Consider the following 25,899-nt stretch of genomic DNA (forward strand, 5'->3'; position numbering starts at 1 on the left):
CAACACACAGAAGTAAGTTATGGCGCAGTAACAATCTAAAGGTTTCCAGCAGAAGCTCTGGAAAAGCCCTTGGAGGCTTTTCAATAATAGGCTCAAAGTCATTTTCTGAATGGCAATGCTGCCTGAGGCAACTGAGCTCTGAGAGTGTAGACTCTGGACTTTATAGCCAGGCCTGCATCACAGAGCACTGAGGAGTCACAAAGGGTTTCTGAGGGTGGGGGAGAGGGTACACCTTTAAGAGGGTGTGTCCATAGCCCCTCCCTCCACTCAGGGACAGTGATCAGGATGGGAGTGAGGACCTTCCCTAGAAAACCGAGGACCTAGGAGAGTCCTAAACTAAGGACTTATCTCTAATGTGTCTCCTCAACTAGAAGCACAGCATTCTAGTATAGCTTTTGGAAATTACTCCTTCTTGGAAACAGTATGACCAAGTGCAGTCTGAAATCTGAGACCAGACTTCTGTGTGGTATGTACCCTAGTTGGGGTTGTATGGAGATCTATATCTACCAACATCAGCTTGGGCATCTCCATGCTGCCTGAAATGCCCTGAGAGCTTTATTACAAAACCTAGTGGTTAGATATATGTAAAATATTTGAGATGTATTCCTCAGAGAGATCACATTTTAACCTTTTACTATTCATTTATAACTTATTGAAACAATGAAAATTTGATATTCAACATTCACAAAACTAAATAAATGTAAGATAACTTTAAGTTCTGTATCCAGGTTCATGTAAGGCAAAAATATTCTATAGAAACCACGGATTTGAGGATATACATGTTCCTGAGTGTAAATGTCTGGGCACAAGCAAAAATTCCAGGCAATATTTCAGACTTTCAAGGTGCTGGAGTCCCAAATCAAGGACTCCAAACATTAAAGGGAGACTCAGGTAATTACGAGGTTACAGATGGAACATGTAGAATATTTCATTAAGGTAAACATATATGATACAATGTGGCTGGAAAATAGCATGGGAGGATAGGGCAGAGGGACCTAGAGATGAAAGAGGGATGGAGGGAATCTGCTGGGCTGGTGGAGGGAGGGGCTATGGACATACCCTCTTGAAGGTGTACCCTCTCCCCCACCCTCAGAAACCCTTTGTGACCCCTCCGTGCTCTGTGATGCAGACCTGGATATAAAGTCAAGAGTTTGCACTCTCAGAACTCAGTTGCCTCAGGCAGAATTGCGGGTCAGAAAATGATTTTGAGCCTATTATTGAAAAGCCTCCAAGGGCTTTTCCAGAGCTTCTGCTGGAAACCTTTAGATTGTTACCGTGCCATAACTTACTTCTGTGTGTTGTGGTTGCTCCTCCTCTTCTTCTGTTTACTGGTGGAAGTTCCATTTACCCTAACCTTCTGGGAAAATGAACACACACAAAAGGTAAGGAACCCCGTGGAAAGCCCAAGAGAGATTTTTTATTTTTTTTTCCATTTCTAATCCCACATTTATAAATGAGTTTAGTTGGACAGAGAGACACCTATGATGGGATATCTGAGGAGAGAACAGAACATCACTTTTCTAAGGGAAGAGACCAGGCAGGACTAGGGGTTCAGGGACTCAGGTTACCATATGAAGCTCATAGACCATCTGGGTATGGCGGAGAATTCCTGTATATAAAAAAAAAAATCCCACAGTGCCTTCATGGTTTTGGGATCTCTGCTAGAGATCAGAGTTCCATCACACTTCATCACGATCATATTCCCATGTCAGGCATAACTGGAACAAGCTTTCCTCTCTGTTGGGCTGATCAAGAGAGAGGTGCTGAGCACCTGGGAGCCTCTGACAGAGACAGGAGCCAGAGCTCTGTCCCAGGTCACAGGGTTTTATCTGAGGGAGCAGAGATGAGACTGTTGGCCCCAGATTTTATGCCCTCCTTAAGCAGAGGGCTTCTGACTGAGAACTATGACTCTCATGGATACAATCCTATGAGCTTTTTAAAGAAGAAAAAACTGAAAACATTTAACAATTGATATAAAGAAGGAACACATAGTTCCATTAATGAGTCATATTATTCTTGTATAATTAATGTCTGAGATTGCTAGGGAGAGGAGTGACAGAAATGTGTCCCAACCCCTCATTCTTTTGTTCTTAGCATCATCAGGGCAGAGCCAAGAGGAGGAGGAAAGGTGGGACACAGAAAGGTAAGGTTCTACCCGTCGATGTGACCTCCCCAAGGGTGAACCTTTCTCCTTCCCATAAAGAACCAGGTTCATGATTTCTATGATGTCAGGTGCTAGACACAGTTCCTCAGAGGAGAGGCTCTTGGGAAGACAGTCAGAACCTGAGACACATCTCAGATTCCCTGCTCTGCTGTCACTGGGTATGAAGCAGTGATGGGTCTGGGGAATGGGTGTTGAGCAATAGATGTTCAGAATCAGCACTTGTGTTTCCTGACTTTGTGAAAGTACTTTACTTCAGGATGATCACATTCCTCTTTGATGTAACCACTATCCTCTATGCTTCACACAGTGGTTTTCAGTATCAAATGAAATAATGTATGTGAAAGTACTTTACAAATGAAGCAACGTACACATGGGAACCTTTTTAATATTATCAATAACCATTTGACCTCACTTACTGATTCTGGGGGCTTTCAGAGTTATATGCCAATGGTATCTCATAAAGGGACTCCTCTGTAATAGTTTTGCTTCCTCTTTCACCATGTATTATCTACTCTCCTGGTTTCCCAGATTGGAGATACTACCAGAGGGAAGAAGAGAAAAAGATGCTGCTTTCTGTCCTTAAAAGGTGACTAGTCTTTCTCATTTTTTCCCTGATCCCTCTTTAGCATGTTCTATGCAATTTCGGGATTCAGTGCAGCCTTCCGTAGTCATGGGAGGGGGTTGCCACAGGAATGGGGATTTGAGTGAAGGCCTTGGGGTAAGTGCTATTGAGTGCATCGTGAAGTCATGGATTGGGGCAATGTGAAGGGGTAGCAGGCTTCAGGTGCCCCCATCCTCCAATCAGGCCAGTAGGTCCTCCTTTCCTTATCCTTGTCCTGGCTGCAGCTTTGCACCTCCTGTCTCCTGCAGCCCCCTGGGCCAGCATCATGATTCTACCCGCTTTCGTCAGCTGTTATGTCCAGACGCCTCCTGTGAGGTGTGTAATGATGCAACTGCTGAGATGGATCAGCTGCTCTTCTCAGAGACCCTGCAAGGTGCTACTCCCTCTGTGTCCCCTTTGGCTTCTGCAGCTCCTGTGACTGAGTCATTGTTCACTCTGTCCCCTGCCTTCTCAGCAGTCCCTCCAGGAGAGCTAATACCACCTCCTCTGTCTGAGCCTTTCCCACTACCCCTCTCCAATCTCTCCCCTAACCCAGTGACCCTCATAGGTGATTTTCCATCACCAACACCATCAGTTCACTCTCTGCCATCAGAGCCTTTGCCTCCACTGGAATCTAAATTGACAGTGGATGATTCCCCGTTCCAAACCCTTGCCTTTCCCTCTCTCCCACCACATGACACTCAGAGTTCGAAAACTTTTCTGACCCTGAATACCATCTTTATTGATGCCTCTGTTACCCAAGATATCAACCCCTTCCCAGATTTGGGCCTGACTTTGAATGCCACAGCATCAGTGACTTATCATGGTCCACCAACCATGTCTGTTTCACCACCACCACACTACAGTTTAACTGTGACTCAACCTAAATCCATTCACATCTCATCCAAGCCTGCTCTGGAGAACTCATCCCTGGACAGCACTGAGACATTGTCCACTTATGTCCCTCAAGGCACTGACCATCCAAAACTGTCAATTTCACACTTTTTATGTCAGGAAGCTTGTGTCAGAGACCCATTGCTGTCCTCCTTGGCACAAGGTGACTTCAATCAAGTTCAGGATGTGGGGTATGACTCTGAGAAAGACCTAAACACTGACATAATGAGTCTGTCCGGAGCAAATTCATTGATGTCAGGGCAGAATGTAAGGCAGAGACAACCAGAAAATGCCTCAAGAGCACACTTGAGCAAGAAGTCTGAGGAAATCAATGAGGGTCAGCTCCATGCAACTGTGCATAGTCCATGGCATGCTACCCATCAGACACTTTCTGGGCAATACCACAACCAAATAAAACAGAGACATTTGGCACTATCAGCGGGTGAGGAAAACTGCCTTAACACTTGCAATGAGCTTTCCTTCCTTGAGCGCAGTGAACAGCAGAAACTGGAAGCCCACATTACCAAGTTTCATTTGAGGAGGATGTGGGCCCTTCTAGCCAAAGTCCTAGAATCCATAAAGATCTTTAAATTGAGGGTTACTTCTCCCCATTCCCTGTCTGATTCCAAATCTTCCTCTTCAACCAAACTTATTTCTGAGAGGGATTCCAAATCTAGGGGCTTCCAGCCTGTTAGAGGAATCTCTAAAACCCTGAATCAGCCTCACCCTGTCACCTCACTTATGGGCAAGAAAGGACAGAGGACCCTTAGACAATCACCCCTTAATATTGCCCATGGGCTTGCAGAGGAGGTTCAGAGAATTCAGGTTGCCCCACAGATTCTTCTGCCTGTTACAAACAGCATCATTGGCAAAGAAAGTGAGAGACACACTCCAAGAGCCAACATTTGTCCCCCAAAGCTGTCCATAAGGCAAGCTGGGGCTGGACATGAGCCAAAGGATCAAAGAGTGAATTCCAGTCAGAGCAAAAGGATGAAGAAATCAGAACCCGTCTCCATGCCCAACATGTCCAGGGCTGAGGAGCTTGATGATCTTCAACCCAAAATGAGTGACATCTTGACAACCAGAAAGCTGGGAATTTCCCAAAGGGTAAATGTGAATGAGAGTAAAGGAATAACTACTGTGACAACTAAAAGCCGCCCAGCGAAAACATCAGTTCTCCAAGATCTTAAATCAGCAGAACCTCAGAAGCAACTAATTTCTGAGTTAAAGTGGAAGCTCGAGAAGAAGCAGAGCCAGGCCCAAGGCCAACACACTCATGTGTCCCATGCCTCAGACAGCTTGACTAACAAAGCCTCCCTGACTCATGCTCAGGGTGTCTCCAGTGTGGACGGGGCTGCTCACCAGGTGCTGCATGTCCATTTGGGGAACACGGGAGTCAGTCTGGAGCAGCCACAGGAGCCTTGGGTCCCTAAGAATGTCTCAAGGTTGTGCCAGAATAAGAATTTCCCAGCAGCTGCAAAGAAAGTGAGGCCCACAGGCTCCACATCAAAAGAGCTTGGTGGAGGGAATGCAGGCTTGGGAACATCCCAACCTGGAAGGAAGAGATTTCCAACTCAGGACCTGCCATTAAAGGAGAGGCTCGGGAGCAAGTCTCCCCAGACCCCATCACAGAAGGCACAGTCTCTTCCTGAAAGTCTGTTCAGAAATCAAATGAACCGCTTTTTTCAATGGCTTCATCCTGAGATAAAATGCAAAGAGCAAGAATACTCTCAGGAAAAGGGCAGCCCCTTATCATCTACACAGAGCAGAGGCCCAGTTAAAAGTAGAACAGATACTGGGAGTTTTCTAGAGGAGAAACTGGGGCATCAGCATGCAGTAGATATCAACTGCCCTCAAGAGCCCCTTCCCTCTGCAGTGAAGATTGAGAATGGTCAGCAGAAGGCAGTAGTGTGTGCCCCAGCAGAGCCTATTCAGGGGCATCCTTTCAACTGCAGGACTCCCTTCCTTAAAGTGACAAATACCAAGTCCGATGGCCAAGAAGCTATCTTCAGAGACGAGGACAGACACCCCCAGAAAGTTGTGGCATTTAAGGACCAGCTATTAGATCAGAAGCAGCCCCAATCTGTGCCCTGGAGGGGGACTGTGCCTCATCCAAGCCCCACCTGCAGGCCTGCAGCTGCCCGGGGGCCGCCTGCTCTCACCACTGCTGGAGGTGTAGTAGAGATCAATGTCTACTATGTAGACAAACACCAACTCTACAGAATTTCCAGGGAAAGAATATTTCCCACCCCCAAATAATTTTTCCTTGTGGTGATTACTGATTTGCCCTAATAAATGTTTCACTAATAATAGTGATTTCTGTGTACTGTGATGGGGGCATAGATTTGGTGTGTTTCAGAGCTTCTGCTTAGGGAAAGGAAGGATTTAGTTCAGCTCCTGCTGATTGCTTCCTTTGGGTTCAAAGTGACCGGCCCCCTTTAGCCCTTTTTGAAAAATAGATATCTTGTATCTCTCTCCCCCCACCCCACCCCTAAAAATCCCATTTCCTCCCTGATGAAGTTTAAGGAGATGGGCTCTGTCTCTTACCTTTTAGCTTAGCTTTAATAATCATGTATGGGAGCCCATATCTTCCCCCTAGGATATGCTTAATATTCTTTAAATAGAATATAATACAGGCCTTCTGTATCTGAAGAAAATCAAGGACAGATATATATTTTCAGAAAATATCAGTGAAGAAGAGACAGTGGCTTAAGCATTATTTACTAAGTTAGTGATAAGAGGATCCCACAGATGGGTGAACGCTGAATGGGAGTGTTGGGGAGGTTATGGCTGCAGTAGATCCTGGGCTGGTTGGGGAAGGGTTTAGGAACAGCATAGATCTGTTTAAAGATCTGTCTCATGGGTCACGTTAATGTGTTGGGGAAGTGTACTTTAATCTTGACACTCAAGTATGCCTCCTGGAAAGTCACCTTGGGGAAGTCATTCCTGCCCCTGAGTCTTCAGCTCGTGGGATTGGCAACTTCCTTCCTTCCTTCCTTCCTTCCTTCCTTCCTTCCTTCCTTCCTTCCTTCCTTCCTTCCTTCCTTCCTTCCTTCCTTCCTTTTTGTTTTCTGAGCAAAAACATTACTCAGCTATCTGTGGGAGGGATGTTAACCAGGCAGCCACCTACCTCCCTGGGTAAAATAAAGCTGAAAGTAAGGAAAATATGCATCTTAATTTCTTACTAAGTGAGAAAGTAAGATCAAACGAAGAGAGGAAAGAGTGACCTTGTTGGTGGAACAAAGGTGATACACATCATCCCGACACTGTGATCCTGTCTTGTTCCCTAGCTTCCTCAAACTGACCTCAGCTCCACCTGCCGTGGCAGATCAGAGCACTACACAGCCTGCGATGTCTCACACCAAAAGGCATGGGCTCTTTCTTGAGCACTAAAACAGTATTTTCAGGGATGTCATACCTGTGTTTGGTGATGGTGAAATTCATTCCTTCCATCATGCTTGATGGAAATATACAAGGCCTTTCCCTTTGTGTGTGTACATGTCACTTATCAGGAGGGAGGTGTCACCTTTGATATTCATGGCTTTAGGAGAGTTACAATCTCTCCCAGAATACCAATAGCTCATGAACCAGAGGTGAGTTCTCAACTATGAACCAGGGTTACTGATATTTGGGGGCTCACCTTGAACCTCCACGGGATGCTCTCTTTAGCCAAACCTGCACATATACCCACCCATGCTATAGTGGTAGGCAGGCGAGTCAACTCCACTGGTTCATACTAAAACACAAAAATGGAATGAGTGTCCTAGTGAGCACTTGAGATACTTTTTCCAGTAAGTGTTATGAGTCCTGAGTGTCCAGAAAAAACACACCAAAAAACAAACAAAAAATTAAAAAAACTTATTTGTCTACCACAATCCTCTCTTACCACCACACTTGTATCTTTTGTACAGAATTTATGCTATTGACAATGTAAAAACCTTGGGGTCACCGAAAAATGCAGATTTTGTAAAGGTTGTGAGAGGGATGAAAAGGTGAAATGAAGCCTAAGGCAAGGAACTTGAAGAGGTGATCAGGCAGTGAGCACTCTAACATCCATGTGGATCAAGCAGCCAATAACCCAGCCTCTTATTCCCTTCATCATCTTAGGGTCCTTTTCTTCTGTTCCAGTGCAGTTACTGCCACACTGTAGAGCAGGAACACCTTTGGCATATGGAATATAGTCTGACCTTAAACCCCTATCCTTCCAAATTATATGCCCTTTATTAATTTTTCAACTCCAGGTCATATTTCCACTTATCCCCTGGCAATTCATGAAGCTCTTGTTTCCCTCCCTTACCAAGGTAGACTTGATGGTCTATCAGGTAACCAACTTTTAAACACTCCTCTATAAATGGGCCACTTCCAGTCTCCTTTAGTCCTTCCTGTCTGCCATAATTTGAACTTTGTGTTTTTTAAAAAAATATATTTTATTGATTTTATTACAGAGAGGAAGAGAGAGGGATAGAGAGTTAGAAACATTGATGAGAGAGAAACATCGATCAGCTGCCTCTTGCACACCTCCTACTGGGGATGTGCCCGCAACCAAGGTACATGCCCTTGACCGGAATCGAACCTGCGACCCTTCAGTCCGCAGGCCAATGCTCTATCCACTGAGCCAAACCGGTTTCGGCTGTGTTTTTCCTAGAAACGTCTTTGTATAAGTAACTGACCATTAATGGATTAAATCTTTTCATCGATTCTACTGGTGCCCCAGAACTATCTAGAAGTCATTAATTACACAAATAACTATCCCTTGTTACTAACAAGTGAATAAAGCAAATGGAGCTTAGGTCCCTGTTTCCTTAATCCGTTCTCTCTTCAAAGCTACTAAAGTCTATTTCAAATCTCTTTTACTTTCCTCAAGTTGAGTCCATCTCCACTGGCTCAACAGATGAGCTAGAAGACAGGAGATGGGAACTTTTCAACAAAACACTTCAAAAAGCACCTTCACATTCTTCCTTTTTCCTTCCTGTTGCATGAAAAGTTTACTCCCAACCTCAAAGGAACGATACTTCCTGAAATTACCTTCTTGAGAGAGATAGCTAAATTCCTGTCTTAATGGATTGATGCACCTTTGCCAAGTACCGTTTTGCCCCTCCCTCTCCTTATGAGGCATTTAACATCTTTTATTTTTAAAAAGCTTGTTAAAGAAATACATAAACATGTACAAGAGCAGATACAAAATGTATCTTCCCATGTACCCACAACCCAACTTTCACAATTATGAATTGGCATGTGTAATAAATAGATCCCATTTTTACAATAAAAGTGAAAAAGCCCATTGAAACATTTTGCCATCTGCCTGTCAGACATATTCCATGTGCCCATGTCAAAGCTCTCACATTTCTTTGATATTTATCATGTGTGGAACACATGTATGCACCACAGATGTAAACAGCATTGGTGAGGGAAAAGCACTGAGCTGTAAAGCCTTTGGCAATCAGTTCTGTTCTGCCTTTAAGTCAACCCTGAGGAGTCATTTGAGTGAGTTCTCTCAACCCCATGCAAGATGTCATCTTACAGAGCAAATCCCATGCACAATATTGCTGTTCCTTCATCACACAGTGACTACACTGACATGCTATAAGTACAGAAGTAGGAAACTACATGTTGAGTTGGCATCAATATATGTGTTTTCAAATATTTAGAAGAAATATTTTACTGTCACATTTAAAATAAGATATTGTGTTTTGAGTTAAACAGTCGATCAAACATGTGTTTATCTATTCTCACTTCTACATTCCATTAAAAGTAAAAGATTAGATGTTCAATATCATTAGCGATCAGGGAATGCAAATCAAAAGCATTATAAGATAGCTCTACACACAAAAAAAGATGGCTAGTATCAAAAAGTCAAATGTTAAGTGTTGGTGAGCATGTGTAGAAAGTAGAACCCTCATACATTGTTGAGAATAAAACTGGTGCAGCCATTTTGGAAAACATTCTGGTACTTTTTCAAAATGTTAAATACAGACTTATATAACCCAGCAATTCCACTTCTAAACATATACTCAAGAGAACTGTAAACATATGTCCACACAAGAACTTATAAAGGAATGTTCATAGTAGTATTATTCATAACTAGTGACCCAGTGCATGAAATTCATGCACATTAAAAGGGGATTAATTAGAGGAAATAATTTAATACTGCTATTTGCCCTTTCTCTATAATAGAAGTGTCAGAGATTAAAGAAAATTAGTAAAATGTATATGAAAACCTTCCTCCTGTCAGAGTCTAGGGCTCACCACGGGACCCAGAGTCAAGTCCCCACCCACCCACATGCATCTCAAAATTGCATGAGACCCAGACCCGGCCCCCCCCCCCCCCCCCAATTGGGCTAGATCCAGACCCGGCCAGTCCCACCCTTGTAAAGCCCTGCCCGGCAGGGGGTGTAGTCTCAGGTCCCCTGGCTCAGCGCCAGGACGGGGGGGTGTGGCTTGAGGTCCCCCGTCAAGCCCCACCAGGTGGGGAACACAGTCTGAGATCCCCTGTCAAGCCCTACTGGATGGGGGGCATAGCCTGAGGTTCCCTGTCAAGCCGCACCAGGCGGGGAGGGGTGGCGCATCCTCAAGTCCCCTGTCAAGTCCCGCTGGGTGGGGGGCACAGCCTGAGGTCCCCTGTCAAGCCGCACCAGGCGGGGAGCGGGGGCGCATCCTCAAGTCCCCTGTCAAGCCCCGCTGGGTGGGGGGTGCGGCCTGAGGTCCCTCGGCCTGGCACTGGGGTGGGGGGAGCAGCCTGAGGTCCCCTAGCCCAGCACCAGGATGGGAAGTGCACCTTGAGGTCCCCCGTCAAGCCCCTCTGGGTGGGGGGCGTGGCCTGAGGTCCCCTGGCCTGGTGCCAAGGCAGGAGGTGCGGCCTGAGGTCCCCCAGCCTGACGCCAGGGTGGGAGGCACAGCCTGAGGTCCCTGTCAAGCCCTGCCGGGTGGGGGGTGCAGCCTGAGGTCCCCTGTCGAGCCCCACGGGCCAGAGGAGGGCGTAGCCTCAGGTCCCTGCTCTCTATCTTGTGGTGGCCATCTTGTGTCCACATGGGGGCAGCCATCTTTTACCACATGGGGACGGCCATCTGGTGTGTTGGAGTGATAGTCAATTTGCATATTACCTTTTTATTATATAGGATGTCCTTGGTGTTTTTGTTTGCCAAGAAACTCCTCCATTACAAGATTCAGTCTAGATTCACATACTGCATTTAGTTGTCATGTGCCTTTAGTCTCCTTTAATCTGAAGCCTTTCCTTTTTGTGACAAGGTCCTTTTTGAAGAATATATTCTATGTGCCATTTTTATAACTACTTCTCACCTGGAAATTTCTTGGTGGAGCTGACCCTGTTTATCCTTTAAAGGATGTTTTTGTAGTTGTGAGTCCTAATGATCCTAGAAACAGCCAGAACCAGACTTGGTATAAAAAAATACCAGAGACGCAAAGATGTTGAGGGATTTTTCTTAACAGAGACACCTCTGTCAGACGAGGGAGGATATGGGAGAGGAGCGGGGGAGGCTTGAAGTGTGCCTTCCTTTTGGGTGTGGACAATGGCAAAGCTGTGGATGCAGTAGAAGACAAGCAAAGAAAGGAGCTGTCATTACTGGTAAAACTTCCTCATATGGAAGGGAAAGGATTGTGTGTCTGGGGTCAAGACTGATTCACCAAGACCCAGCGAGGGAACCCAGGCAAGCAAAGTAAGGAATTGACACAGTAGGCTTCATTTCAGAAATTTATATCTAAAGAATGAAGCTGAAGAGTTATTATTAAATGATTAGCTGGCATAAAGAGATGAAATAAATACATATACAACACCAACAAAAAAACATATTATTGTTTTAAAAGGTATGGAGATGCCAATAGGGATTTTGGGAAAAAGTAAGAAAGTAGAGTGAGAAAAAAATCATAAACTTTTCATGGAAGAAAAGGGGTAACCACAGGTGTGAGTCAAGAAACACAAAAATGTGTTTCTAATGGGTTGCGCTCTTTAAAAGTTATGCTAAAGAAAAGCCCATTCTCTAAGTCAAGGTGAGTGTAGTCCTGTGGGTTGTGGGCCAGTACAACTGCTTTATAAAATGAAATTAAAGTATTGAAGGGAGAGAAGGGATTTGGCAGAGAGAAGAAAGAGGGAAGAACAGGGAGAGATAATGTATGGCTGGAAGGGGCTTGAATAGCCTAAAAGAGACACTGGAAGAAAAATTATTTGCCCTGTCTGTCTCTCTTTCTCTCTCTCTCTCTCATCATTTTGTTCATTGTTACAGGCTACTCTGTTCTTTAATATTTTCAGTGAATGTGGATTCTTTAGGGAGATAGGAGGGTGGGGCTGCTGATGAATAGATTTCAGGTTTCATTCAAGTAAAAACATTATATAAAAGGGGAAGCTGCCGTTGAAGACAGTAGATCTTGGACCTGTAAATCCCTGGGCTCAGCAGACTTTGAAAGGTTATGTAGGGTCCAAAATGAGATCACCAAGCATTAACCCTTTGCACTCGCTTGCTTTTTTCTCGATTCCTTTATTCTACTCGGGATTTAATTTTTTAAATACCCCAGATTTTACAAAGCGCGGCAGTAGAATAAAAAACTGGAGTTTCTTTTCATACAAACTTATTTATTTGGATTTTTTTATATTTCAAATTATTGATACATTCAATAACCGTCACACTCGACATCCGAGTGCAAAAGGTTAAAGGATCTCAGGGACTACCTGGGTAACAGGAAGAATAAACAGAAAAGTTCATTAAGGTAAACATAGGGTATGGTGAATGGGTGAAGTTGGAAGTTAGGTTAGAGCGATGCAAAGGGACCTGTAGGAATGGACAGATCTGCTGGGCTGGATGATAGGGGTGGGTTGTGAGTCTACCTTCCTTTAGTTGTCCCCTCCCCCACCCTCAGAACCTCCGGTGTCTGTGCTGAAGCTCTGTGATGTGTGTGGGCCTGGAATTCTAGTCAAGAATGTGCTCTCAATGTCCAGCTGCCTGAGGCAGCAAAGACCTTTCAAAGATGCAAACCACCTTCTTTGTCTGAGCAGCCTTACTGAAACATGGCTACAGTCCTGCTCAACTTCCTAGTGATTCCCATCTTTGCCTTCCTGTGTGGGGTGGGGCTCCTTCTGCTGTCTCTGTATCACCTAAAGAAGGATCCATCTTTCCCAGTATTTTGGAAACAGAGAGACATCAATCAGGTAAATATTAAATTTATAAATAATAAATTGTTCCAAATACATGCCTTTAATATAATCAAATTTTCTAAGTACTGCTTTAGCTGCATCTTACAACCTTTAATTTGTATTTATATTTTCACTTAGTTTAAAATTCTTTTTTTTTTTTCTTTTGAGACTTTTCCCTTCACCCATGTGGTTGTAGTATGTTGTTTAATCTCTAAACATTTTGGGGATTTCTAGCTGTCTATCTGTAATGGCTTTCTAGTTTTAATTCCTTTATTTGTCTGAAAACATTCTTTGTATGACTTCTTTTATATTTGTTATAGTGCGTTTTATGGCACAGAATGTGGTATATCTTGCAGAATGTTTCATGTGTGAATTCTGTTGTTGGATGAAGTTTTTATAAATATTGATGAGATCAAGTTGATTGACAGTGCTGCTCAGGTCAACTATATCCTTACTGATTTCCTGCCTGCTGAATCTATTCTTTTCTAATAGAGGGGTGTTGAGTTCCTCAATAATAACAGCAGATTCATCTGTTTCTACTTGCAGTTCTACCTCACATATATGTGAATTTTTACCTCACATATTTTGATACTTTGTTGTTAGAGGTTAAGGGTTATTGTGACATCTTGGGGAATTGACCCCTTTGTTGTTATGTAATGCCTCTCCATGTATGATAATCCCTAAGTCTGTATCACATCTGAATGGGATCTGAGGCTTGCTTGGTTTATTCAAACTACTTTTTCTTGCTTTTAACGTGACATAATTTTTTGTTAGAAGCCAAACATGACGTATTGGGTAACAAGAACTGGAATAAATAGACCATCAGCATGAAGTTTTATGTGTTCTGGGTAGGTGTTGACTGTGTTTAATATTTACTATAGCTGTATAGGTAAGAGTCTTCAAATTATTTTAGTCTTTTTAAAAAAATGTTGTCTCCAGTGATGTCTTTAGGCTTCCCCAAGTCTCCTCCTTAAATAGAGCCTATGCCTAGCTGTTCTTACAGTGTGATCCCCTTACTATTCTGGAGCTCTGTTGATGTGGTGGTAAGGTCTTGGGGGAGTGCATATGATTAAATCTTAGGCCTTTAGTGCACTTGTGTCCCTGGGTTGTGATGTCTACAAGTGTTTATAACCTTTTTTTCTTTTTCTTTTCACTCTTTAGATGAGACAAGAAGGCTAGAGAGGGCTACAATTGAGTAACTGTCCTTCTCCCATGTAAGATAAAGTTCTGGTAGTCTTTTTGCCAACTGAGGAGGCTTCTGTGATGGATATCACTCAGGGAATATTTCAAAATGTTTCAAAATGGTTATCTTTCACCTCATTCCACACCTTGGCCAGAAACAGAGTTTTTTCATTGTGAGAACCTAATGGAGTTCTTGGGGGTAAAATCCATAAATAGTTGAGGGCCCCCACATGCATCCTCCAGCAATTTGTCAATGTGTCTTTTAAGTGTTCCTACCATTTTATGGCCCCAGTGGCTTCTGCTCCATGTAAGTAGATCTTGACTATGATTCTCTGAATTCACTATCTATGAAAACTTTGGGTAGAGCTTTGCCCTTTGATCTCGATTCTCTGATGACTCCACAAAAAGTAATTGCTTTTCCATTTTTTTCAGGTTTTTGCTTCTATAAACTGGACAGATGTCTTTACATATAAGCACTTTAAATATCAGATGTGGAACCAGACATTTCCCCCCAAAGAATGATTCTTTATTTTCCTGTTACTCTTCTCACATTTATAAATGAGTTTGTTTGGGTTAGAGAGCCACTTAAAATGGGAAGTCTGAAGAGAGAATAGAGAACATCACTCTTCTAGGGGAAGAGACTGAACAGATCTAGTGGTTCAGGGAAGATTAATATTTCACAAACCATCTGGGTGTGGTGGCATGTTGCTGGATAAAATCTCAATATAGTATATCTAGCTCTAGATTGTGTTATTTAGAGAGTTTGGGATCTTTGCACTTCATCGTGAGTCACATTTCCATGTAGGTTGTCACTGGACCAAGCCTTCCTTTGTATTGAGCTGATCAGGAGAACAGTGCTTAGGCCCTGAGTGCCTCTAGGCGAGGCTGGAGCCGGAGCTCTGTCCCAGGTTACAGGGTCCTAGCTGAGGCAGCACAGATGAAACTGCTGGCCTCAGATTTTATGTCCTCCTTAAGCAGAGAACTTCTGACTGAGAATACTAAGAATGAACCTCATAGATACAATCCTTCTTTGAGTTTTTCAAAGAAGAAAAAAATTGAAAATATTTTATGCCCCTTAAAACTTAATGAAAGATAAAAATGCAAATTATATTAATTGAAATAGAGAGTTGTATTATTTTTGGATCATAACTGTCTCAGTTTCCTATGGAGAGGAGTGAAAGAAATGTGACTTAGCCCCTCATTCTTTTCTTTTTGTTCTCAGCATCAGGGCAAAGCCAAGAGGCGGAAAAAAGGTGGTAGACAGAAAGGTAAGGTTCTGCCTATTTTATGTGAGATCTCCTTTCTGTACTTTCCATGAGGTCCTAGGTCCATGGTCTCTGAGGATGTCAGTCTAGATACAGTCCCTCTCAGAAAACAGAGCCTTCAGAGGAGAGGCTCATGAGAAGACACTCAGAACCCGAGATACTTCTCAGATTCCCTGCTCTATAATTCCTGGGTATGAAGCAGTGATGGACCTGGGCAATGGGTTTTGCCCATAGGTGGCCATGTGAGATGTCGAGAGCCATACTACTAACCACTAATTTTAAAAACGACAAACTTTCTGGAACTGAAATTCCCTTTGAGATAACCATTGATCAATGCTCCTCAAAGGGTTGTTTTGAATATAATATGAGCTAATATATGTGAAAGCCCTTCATGAATGAGAAAACAATACACATCTGGGCTTTGTTATTATTACTGAACATGTGACCTTGAATCCCAGTTTTTGGGGATCTCCAAACCCAATTTACCAAGGGTACCTTTCAAGAACATTCTAAATAGCCTCCTATAAGATGTCTTTGCTTCTACCTTCATCACTTTCCTGGTTTCTCAGGTTGGAAAACTTACCGGAGCGAAGTGAAGGAGGCAAGGAAGGTGCTTTCTCTTCTGCAAAGGTGACTAAACTTTATTGCTTTGATTCTGTAATCCTCTTTTTAGCAGTGTCTAAGGCTCTTTAGCAGAGTCTAAGGCTTTTTAGCAGAATCTAGGGCTTCAGTGAAGTCTGGGATTGACAGGGGAAATCATCAGAATCAGAATGTGAAAGCCTTTGGGAAAGGAGTACAAGTTATATTGTGAGATCAAGGAAGTGTCGAAATTGAAAGGATGGTAGGGAGAAACCAAGATGGCGCCATAGGATAAACACCTAACCCGCAGCCGGGCACAACAATTTCAAAAATACAACTAGAGGTCAGAACGGTCATCGTCCAGAACCACAGGAAAGCTGGCGGACTGAAATGCCCACAGCTGGGGAGAAGGAGAAGGCCACGGGGACAGTCGGGGGAGCCGCAAAAGCCTGAGGTATGGAGAAACGGACGGAGACACGAGCACGCGCGCCTGCGGGGAGGATGGAGCCGGAGAGGAAGGGGCGGCTGACGGCCTGGCCGGCGTTCACTGGCAGGAAGGAGATAAAGGCTCCGGATTGCGCTGAGCGCCGGCTCCGACTGCACTGAACCCCGTTCCGGGCGAAACCCTGGGAAGCCAGGCGCAGGCTGGGGGAATGAATCTGGGCTGTGGGGCGCAGGCACAGAGGAGCGGCGGAAGGCAGAGCTCCAGAGGCGCGCGCAGGAAGGGGCGCAAAGGACGGACTGTTGCCTGCGCCACTGAACTGCCCTAGCGGGAAGGAGACAAGGGCTCCGGACCGTGCTGAACCCCAGTTCCGACTGCACTGAACCCCAGTTCCGGGCGAAACCCTGGGAAGCCAGGCACATGCTGGGGGAATGAATTTGGCCTGTGGGGCAGAGGCACAGAGGAGCGGCGGCTCCAGAGGCGCACACGGGAGGGCGCGCAGAGGAGGGACTGTTGCCTGCGCCACTGAATGGCCCTGCTGGGAAGGAGACAAAGGCGCCAGACTGCGCTGAGACCCAGTTCCAACTACACTGAAACCCAGTTCCAGGCAGCGGGCGAAACTCCAGGGCGCGTTTCTCTCAGAGGTGTTTGCAAGGAATACAGAGGGACACAGACACAGGAGCCTCATGTCTCCTGCACAGCAACTCTTCCTATATAGACAAAGAGGGTCCTCATGGACAATTGGCCTGGAGGACAATTCCTCCTAGTGACACCAACAACAATCAAGACTTAACTGTTGATACTCACTCAGTTACGCAACTGCGCCGCCCCCGCAGGCCGCCCGTCCCGGGGCACTGGGGACGCCGCGGCGGCAGCGGCGCCCGGAGCCCGGCGGCCGCCCAGCGCCCATCCCCGCCGCGAGGCCCCCGCGCGCCTGGTTCCGCGGGCCGCGCGCCCCGCACACCGGACGGAGGCCCGGGCGCCCTCTCCGTGCACCTCCCGGCGCCACTAGACCTCAGTAGAGTTGACTGAATTCAAGGGATTAAGAAGAACAAATTGGGGAATTCGAAAAAGATGACGGCGGAGGTGAAGGCTGATGTGTTGCCTCACATGGCAGTTTCGGAAATACAACTGGAACATGGACTAGTGAGGGTGGCGACTGCTGCTCGCGTCTCCCCAGACCGGGCGGCTGCTCCTCTCAGTCAGCACCGCAGCCGGGGCCATGGGCTCGTGGGCGCCGCAGCAGCTGCTGTGGCGGCGGCCGCGGACTCGGCGCAGCGGCTCTCTGTGAAGGAAGAGACCATCTTTCTGCAGGAGGGGCGCATCCGCGCCACCGACCTGGCCGAACTGCGCAGTGAGATCCTCGAGGCCCCGGAGGCCGCCAACACCGATTTGGAGGATTCTTAGGAGTTCTCATCTTACATTCAAGCCCTTTAAGCCATTTTGACAGAGGAGAATCAAGAAGGCGGCTAAGTTAAACAAAGGAACTGCGAACTCCACCGCGCACAGCAATTTCAGGGGCACGAATGGAGGACAGAGCCTCTGCCATCCAGAACTACAGGAGAGATGGCTGAATGGTAGATTTATAGCTAAGAGGGAAGAGGAAACCAGCGAAATCAGAGGGGATGAGGTGTGGAGGCGCGTGGGTCTGGTTGGTGGCGGGGGAAAGGGGCTTTTGTTCCAAACCTAGGGGAGATTAGCTCTCCATCACACTGAAATCCAGCTTCTGGGGACCCGTGGGAGACCCAGATGCCTGCGGGGAGAGGCGGGACTCTTGCGGAGGTCCCAAGCGCCCCTGGGTCTGGGGGAGGCCGCGCTCCCCTGGGTCCGAGTGAGGCCAGGGGTCCATAGATCCAGGTGAGGCCTCGCACATCTAGGCCCGGGTGAGCCCAAGTGGCCCTGGGTCTGGGAGAGGCCAAACATCCCTGGGTCCAGGTGAGACCATGTGTCCCTGGATCGGGTGAGGCCTCGTGAACCTAGGCCCGGGTGAGCCCAAGTGGCCCTGGGTCTGGGAGAGGCCAAGCGTCCCTGGGTCCGGGTGAGACCATGTGTCCCTGGATCCGGGTGAGGCCTCGTGCACCTAGGCCCGGGTGAGCCCAAGTGGCCCTGGGTCTGGGAGAGGCCAAGCGTCCCTGTGTCCGGGTGAGACCATGTGTCCCTGGATACGGGTGAGGCCTCGTGCACCTAGGCCCGGGTGAGCCCAAGTGGCCCTGGGTCTGGGAGAGGCCAAGCGTCCCTGGGTCCGGGTGAGACCATGTGTCCCTGGATCCGGGTGAGGCCTCGTGCACCTAGGCCCGGGTGAGCCCAAGTGGCCCTGGGTCTGGGAGAGGCCAAGCGTCCCTGGGTCCGGGTGAGACCATGCGTCCCTGGATCCGGATGAGGCCTCGTGCACCTAGGCCCGGGTGAGCCCAAGTGGCCCTGGGTCTGGGAGAGGCCAAGTGTCCCTGGGTCCGGGTGAGACCATGCGTCCCTGGATCCGGGTGAGGCCTCGTGCACCTAGGCCCGGGTGAGCCCAAGTGGCCCTGGGTCTAGGAGAGGCCAAGCGTCCCTGTGTCCGGGTGAGACCATGTGTCCCTGGATCCGGGTGAGGCCTCGTGCACCTAGGCCCGGGTGAGCCCAAGTGGCCCTGGGTCTGGGAGAGGCCAAGCGTCCCTGGGTCCGGGTGAGACCATGTGTCCCTGGATCCAGATGAGGCCTCGTGCACCTAGGCCCGGGTGAGCCCAAGTGGCCCTGGGTCTGGGAGAGGCCAAGCGTCCCTGGGTCCGGGTGCGACCATGTGTCCCTGGATCCGGATGAGGCCTCGTGCACCTAGGTCCGGGTGAGCCCAAGTGGCCCTGGGTCTGGGAGAGGCCAAGCGTCCCTGGGTCCGGGTGCGACCATGTGTCCCTGGATCCAGATGAGGCCTCGTGCACCTAGGTCCGGGTGAGCCCAAGTGGCCCTGGGTCTGGGAGAGGCCAAGCGTCCCTGTGTCCGGGTGAGACCATGTGTCCCTGGATCCGGGTGAGGCCTCGTGCACCTAGGCCCGGGTGAGCCCAAGTGGCCCTGGGTCTGGGAGAGGCCAAGCGTCCCTGGGTCCGGGTGCGACCATGTGTCCCTGGATCCAGATGAGGCCTCGTGCACCTAGGCCCGGGTGAGCCCAAGTGGCCCTGGGTCTGGGAGAGGCCAAGCGTCCCTGGGTCCGGGTGAGACCATGTGTTCCTGGATCCAGATGAGGCCTCGTGCACCTAGGCCCGGGTGAGCCCAAGTGGCCCTGGGTCTGGGAGAGGCCAAGCGTCCCTGGGTCCGGGTGCGACCATGTGTCCCTGGATCCAGATGAGGCCTCGTGCACCTAGGCCCGGGTGAGCCCAAGTGGCCCTGGGTCTGGGAGAGGCCAAGCGTCCCTGTGTCCGGGTGAGACCATGTGTCCCTGGATCCGGGTGAGGCCTCGTGCACCTAGGCCCGGGTGAGCCCAAGTGGCCCTGGGTCTGGGAGAGGCCAAGCGTCCCTGGGTCCGGGTGCGACCATGTGTCCCTGGATCCAGATGAGGCCTCGTGCACCTAGGTCCGGGTGAGCCCAAGTGGCCCTGGGTCTGGGAGAGGCCAAGCGTCCCTGGGTCCGGGTGCGACCATGTGTCCCTGGATCCAGATGAGGCCTCGTGCACCTAGGTCCGGGTGAGCCCAAGTGGCCCTGGGTCTGGGAGAGGCCAAGCGTCCCTGGGTCCGGGTGCGACCATGTGTCCCTGGATCCAGATGAGGCCTCGTGCACCTAGGCCCGGGTGAGCCCAAGTGGCCCTGGGTCTGGGAGAGGCCAAGTGTCCCTGGGTCCGGGTGAAGCCAGAGCCTGGGTCCGGGTGAGGCCGTGTGCCCCTGGATCCATCCGGGTGAGGCTGGGTCCCAGGCCCGGGTGAGACCACGCGCCCCTTGGGTATGGGTGAGGCCACGTGCCCCTTAGTCCGGGTGACGCCGTGCCCCTGGGTTCGGCCGAGACCAAACCAGAGGGAGTCGGACCTCCGTTACCGCCATTTGTCCACCATCCAGAGCTGGGGGGTCAGTGCTGACATGTACACATAAGGAACTACTGGACATTGAAATTGAGTCTCAAAAGAACTGTTGGTCCAGGGGGAAGCTCGCTACAGACTGATTCATTTGCCTGTCAGCATAACTATTATTGCTCGTCTCACATTCAGTGCTTATTAGTATATATCTAGTGACATATGATCTCGCTCATCTAGGGGAAATGATGAACAACATAGACTGAGGAACAAGAACAGAACCAGAAGCAAGGAGGCATCGATCGGACTATCGGGCCTCAGAGGGAGGATAGGGGAGGGTAGGGGGAGGGTGGGGGGAGGGGGAGAGTTCAACCAAAGGACCTGTATGCATGCATATAAGCCTATCCAACGGTTAAGTTCAACAGGGGATTGGGGCATGCGTGGGGAGAGGGGTGGGATGGGAATGGGGGGATGAGGACAAATATGTGACACCTTAATCAATAAAGAAATTTAAAAAAAAAAAAAAAAAAAAAAAAAAAGAAAGGATGGTATACAGTGTGAAGCCTTACCTGTGCCAGACCTGCCAAGATCCCATATGTTTGTTCTGGTCCTGGCAATAGTTTTTTTTTTTTTTATTTATTTATTTGTTTTGTTTGTTTGTTTGTTTGTTTGTTTTATTTCAGGGAGGAAGGGAGAGGGGAGAGAGAGATAGAAACATCAATGATGAGAGAGAATCATTGATTGGCTGCCTCCTGCACACCCCCTACTGGAGATCAAGCCTTCAACCTGGGCAAGTGCCCTTGACCGGAATTAAACACGGGACCCTTCAGTTTGCAGGCTGACGCTCTATCCACTGAGCCAAACCAGCTAGGGCATGGCAATAATTTTGTACCTCCTTTCTCTTGCAGCTCCCGGGGCCATCATCATGATATCCAATTTCATCAATTATTATGTCCAGAACCCTCCTGTGAGGAATGTAATAATGCAACTGCTGAGGTCAACCAGCTGCTGTTCCCAGAGGACTTAGAAGATGCTACTCCTTTGGCTTCCATAGTTTCTGGTACTAAGTCATCATACTCTCTGTCTCTGCCTTCTCAGTAGTCCCACTAAGAAACCCAATCCCTACCCCTCTGCCTAAGCCTTTTCCACCACCACCTCATATTTTCTCCCCTAATCCAATGACCCCCATAGTTGACTTTGTTTCACCTTCACCATTGTGTTACTTTCTGCCACTAGACCTTTTCCTACTTTAGAATCCAAATTCCCATTGGACCATTTCCCACCCAAGTCTTACCCACCTCCCACCACATAACAATCAGAGAGTGGATCCTATTCTCCAATAAGAATCTATTTTGTCTCTGAATACTATCTTCTCAAGTAATCCCATCCTTACCCAAGATATCAACTTCTTACCAGGTTTGTCACAGTCAACGAATCCCACTGATTCACTTGCTTGTCAACACATCCCACCAATGCTGTCTACTTCACCACTACCAGACTGCCCTTCCACTGTGATTCAATTGAAATCAATTTTCCCCTCACTGAAGCCTGTTCCAGAGGACTTGTCTCCGGATAGTCCTGGTGGATTGTCCACTCATCAACCAATAATCAGAGACACTGACAATTCGAACTTGTCAATATCAGACAATTCCTGTTGGCAGGCTTATGCCAAGAACATGTTTCTCCCCACATTATCATGCTCTGATTTTCAGCAAGAGCATGGTTTTCTCCATCTACCAGAGACTGGTCTCTGGGGAGACTCTGTTTCAAAGCACATGGAGGCCAGTAGCCATTCTTTCCTTGGCCTTAATGTCCAGGCACTCCTGGAGAGACAAATAAAAAAGAGAAAGGCTTTGCAGATTTTAGAGAAGGAAGAAAATAAGCAGGGACCATTTTCAAAACAAATTTGGTCAGAATACCAACAGTCATCGTTAGGGAATTCATTGCAACTACTTGATGTACAGAACATCATAGTCCCCCAAACTGGCTGGAACATTGAAGACAAACCAGAGCAGCTGCACAATAGCCAGGCGCTATTTTATGCCAAGACTCTGGAAGAAAACTTGCAGCAGAAATATAGCCAGCTCTTCTGGGGTCTTCCCTCTTTGCACAGTGAGTCCCTAGTAGCTACTTTCCTGGTTTCCAGTAGTAGTTCCCCACTAGAAACTCGCTTTGTCTTATTCAATGGAATTTGTAATGCTTCCATAATCAAAATGCAGCATCAAGGATCTCCACCATTTCCTCATTTCCATTTCCTTCCCCTAAATGTAGATCCTCAACATTTGCCTCAAATCAAGCCCCAAACACAATATTTCACTCAGGTACAGCCCCAACTCCAGCCCCAACCCCACTTTCAATCCCAACTTGCAATCCTACCATCTTCTTCTTCATCCCAGATTAGGGACTGTGGAGTGTCTTTCAATAGATCTCAGAATGAGTCAGACTCTAATATCTTGGATGAAAATCAACACCTGGAATGCCATATATTGCAGAAGCAACAGGAAAGTTTGCAGGGTTTAGTTCCTATTCTCCAAAATGCTCAAGATAACACTTGTCCTCAAGCTCCCAACCTTCCATTGGTCAGCCAGTCATCCCATGCCTATGTACCAGTCTCCATCCTTCCTGGCCATTTTCATACCACTAATGAACCTCAGGGGCAACTGCAGCTCTATGCTCCAAGTAGGGTAATCCCATTCCAATGCCATCATGCCTGTAGGAATCTAGAGCCTCTAGAACTGACAGTACCTCAGTGTAAATTAACAGAAACCCCTCTGCAGAAAGACAGGCATGCTCACTTACAACTCTCTGAGCTTCAGGGAGAATGTAGCAAGTCTCTAGGCAAGAATGAGTTGTGTTTCCCAGGACGTTTATGTGAGGGGGTTCCACAAAACTTTCAACTAAGGGAGGACATAAAGAGGAATCTTGGGTATATCCTAGAGAAGAGCCCAGAAGACAGCCCACAAAGGATCTCAGAATGCTACTTAGTAAAGCGTCTGAGGGCGGCCTCAGAGACAAAAAGTAACTGTGCGTGTCACCCGAGTCACTTAGGAAATAAATTATTAAGTGTCTCAAGGAATGGCATAAACCAGAATAAAATTAAAGCCATTCTTAGATTACATTTGAGCAAGAAGTCTTCGCAGATCACTGAGGGTAGAATCCCTATAGGTGTGTGTCATTCATGGATGGCGGAGGACAATACATGGCCTCCTTCTGGGAATTCCTACACCAATAAGAAAATTACAAATTCAAAAAACACAATGACTGGTAGAGTCTTCTGTCAGATTACCACTCAAGAGCTTTCTTTTCTTGATCCCAACACTAGACAAATGCTAGAAGCCCATATTATAAGGTTTCAAATGAATCAGAGATGGGGCCTCCCACTAAAGGTTCTGCAATCCATAAAATTCTATACAGCAAGAGAAGGTAAAACATGGCCTCTTCCCCAGTTTGGCGGTACCTCCTCAGCCATCCATATTTCTAATGTAGTTTCCGAAGCTGAGGTTTTCAAGCCCCTTGAGGGAAACTCCAAAGCTTTTCAGGGAAACAAGCTGAGAATAAATTCAGTAGGTATCCTGGAGTATCCTCTCCCAGCTTTCCCATATGTAAGCTGGGAAGGACCGGGGGTCCTGAAAACATCACATGCTGGTATGGAACATAAGCTTGCAGAGAATGTCCAGAAAACTGTGTGTGGCAGGCAGACTTTTCAGCCCCTCATGCACCACATCATAGACCAAGGGAGACAGAGTGAGACTGTACTGAACAACAGATACAGCCCAAAGGTGCCCAGGAAGCTAGCTGGAGCTGGACATGAGCCCAGGGATGAGACTGTGAGTTCCCATTATAGAGCAAAATTGATTCAGGGCCAAAAGACAATGGCGGAAAATTTAAAATATTTTCCCATCTCCAAAATGTTCAGTGAGATATTAAAGGCCCAGGAGCCATGTGCAATTAAATCACAACCTTGTGACATCTTGGCAACTCAGGAGTTGGGAGTCTCCCAAATGATAAATCTCAATATGAGTAAAGAAGAATCTCCCCTGACCACTGAGTGTCCCTCACCAAAAATATTAAATCCCCCAAATTCTAAACTATCAAACCTGCAAAAACAGCTCCTTGCTGAGTTAAAACTTAAATTGAAGAGCAGGGAACAAAACCGCACTCAAGGCTGTCCCACTGACATGTCCCTTACTTCAGATAGCTTTCCTTCCCTAGCCTCACCGACTCTGCCCCAGAGCATCTCCAGTGGGCACATGGGAGCGTACGAGGGACCTCATGTCTACTTTGAGGACAGCACAGAGCTCAAGCAGGAATCCTGGGTCCCTAAGAATGTCTTACAGAAGTGCCAAGATATCAATTTACCACCAGCAGCTAAGAAAGTGAGAACTTTGGATTCCAAAGTAGAAGAATGGAGAAGTGAGGATTCAAGTGTGTGGACATCTAAAGCTAGAAAGAAGAGCCACCCTGTTGAAGACAGAGAATTAGAGGGCACTTTCCTGTCTTTGTCACAAAATGAACAGTTTCCTCCTGATAGTTACTTCAAAAAAAAGAGGAGGGAATTTACTCAGTGGATCAATTCCAAAAGAAAAAGTAAAGAGCTGGAAACTTGCCAGCAAAAAACTAACTTCATGCCAACCTTAGCACAGGAACATGACTTAGCTGAAAGTGCAACTATCTTTTTGGATTGTGGGCTTCCTGAAGCTCATGAGCTCATGACAGCCATTGGGAAAATCCTAGAGGAAAAAGTGGCAAATAATCATGAACTTCAGGCCTTCCATTTAAGTCAACAGAAGTAGGAACTGCAGGCCTAGGAAGAGCCTGACAAGGGACATCCCTCCAACTATGAGGGGCTCTCTCTGAACCACTACCAAGAAGAATGTGCAAGTACCAAATGCTGTAACCAAGAATCTGTCACTAAGTAGAGTTTTCTTGCAAGTGTTACAAAGAACAGAGTCAGGATCAGACATCCTTAGAAAGTTGTAGCCTTCAAGGACCAGCTACTGTGCCGGAGTCAACATCCTTCCCCACACTCTCGATAGCCCATTCCAAGACCCACCAGCATGCATCAATTATGCCAGGTCCCTCCAGCCTCTCTCCCCCCTGATGAAGACACTGCACTCAGAGATTTGACTCTTCTTTTCAAACAGAAAACATTTCTCCAGCACTCTCCAGCATCACCAAGGAGAAAAAATTTCTTTAAAGAAATCATTTGGTCCTTGTTGACAAAGCCTCACAATTTTCATGACAACAAAGCCTCTGATGAAAACAATCTTTCTTTAAAAATAACTGAAGATATTGATCCTGCTCAATAAATGTTTCTTTTAATGGAGTAGGGTGTCCTCTGTGTACTGCACTGGGTCTTGGGTTTTTCATATGCATGGACTTGTGCTTAGAAAAATGAAGGAGTCATTTCAGTTCTAACTGATTTCCTCTTTTTGTTTCTAAAAGATGACCAGTCCCTTGTAGGGAGTCTAGGTGGCCTCAGTTTTATCCTGGGATCCTTTATTTGACCCTGCTCAGATTTCCTGTAGTTAAAAACACTATTTTCTCATAGACAGTACAAAAAGTTTACTCTAAAACCTTTCAGGCATTTCCAAAGTGAGAAAAACCCTAAAGTCCAGAACTTGGCTCACACTGTCTTTTTATTTGCTCCCTCACATATA

General features: G+C 47.0%; 2 protein-coding genes across 6 annotated transcripts; both read left to right on the plus strand.

Annotated features, from left to right (window-relative positions):
• Window positions 1-285: 285 nt before the first annotated feature.
• On the plus strand, window positions 286-7,129 carry LOC129147084 (spermatogenesis-associated protein 31D1-like). Of its 3 annotated transcripts, XM_054727524.1 has the most exons (5): window positions 1,277-1,382; window positions 2,095-2,143; window positions 2,693-2,750; window positions 3,035-3,159; window positions 3,780-5,963. In XM_054727524.1, the coding sequence occupies exons 1-5, from the start codon at window positions 1,366-1,368 to the stop codon at window positions 5,916-5,918; spliced, it is 2,388 nt and encodes a 795-aa protein (XP_054583499.1). In that variant the 5' UTR covers window positions 1,277-1,365; the 3' UTR covers window positions 5,919-5,963. The 3 variants fall into 3 exon arrangements, 2 of the variants coding, with proteins under 2 accessions (XP_054583498.1, XP_054583499.1); XR_008558355.1 differs by lacking the exons at window positions 1,277-1,382; window positions 3,035-3,159; window positions 3,780-5,963 and adding exons at window positions 286-466; window positions 6,950-7,129; XM_054727523.1 differs by lacking the exon at window positions 1,277-1,382 and adding an exon at window positions 286-466 and having other exon boundaries at window positions 3,035-5,963.
• A 5,466-nt stretch (window positions 7,130-12,595) lies between these two features.
• Window positions 12,596-25,565, plus strand: LOC103286635 (spermatogenesis-associated protein 31D1-like). 3 transcript variants are annotated; one of them, XM_054727522.1, is made up of 6 exons: window positions 12,762-12,816; window positions 13,576-13,649; window positions 15,206-15,251; window positions 15,818-15,878; window positions 21,148-21,299; window positions 21,656-25,565. In XM_054727522.1, exons 2-6 carry the CDS (start codon window positions 13,629-13,631, stop codon window positions 25,030-25,032), a joined length of 3,657 nt encoding a protein of 1,218 aa, XP_054583497.1. In that variant the 5' UTR covers window positions 12,762-12,816; window positions 13,576-13,628; the 3' UTR covers window positions 25,033-25,565. The 3 variants fall into 3 exon arrangements, with proteins under 3 accessions (XP_028002068.2, XP_054583497.1, XP_054583496.1); XM_028146267.2 differs by lacking the exon at window positions 13,576-13,649 and having other exon boundaries at window positions 12,596-12,816; XM_054727521.1 differs by lacking the exons at window positions 12,762-12,816; window positions 13,576-13,649 and adding an exon at window positions 14,231-14,290.
• The last annotated feature ends 334 nt before the right edge of the window (window positions 25,566-25,899 follow it).

This window comes from Eptesicus fuscus, chromosome 15 (genome assembly GCF_027574615.1).
Source record: "Eptesicus fuscus isolate TK198812 chromosome 15, DD_ASM_mEF_20220401, whole genome shotgun sequence".
NCBI classification, from domain to species: domain Eukaryota; kingdom Metazoa; phylum Chordata; class Mammalia; order Chiroptera; family Vespertilionidae; genus Eptesicus; species Eptesicus fuscus.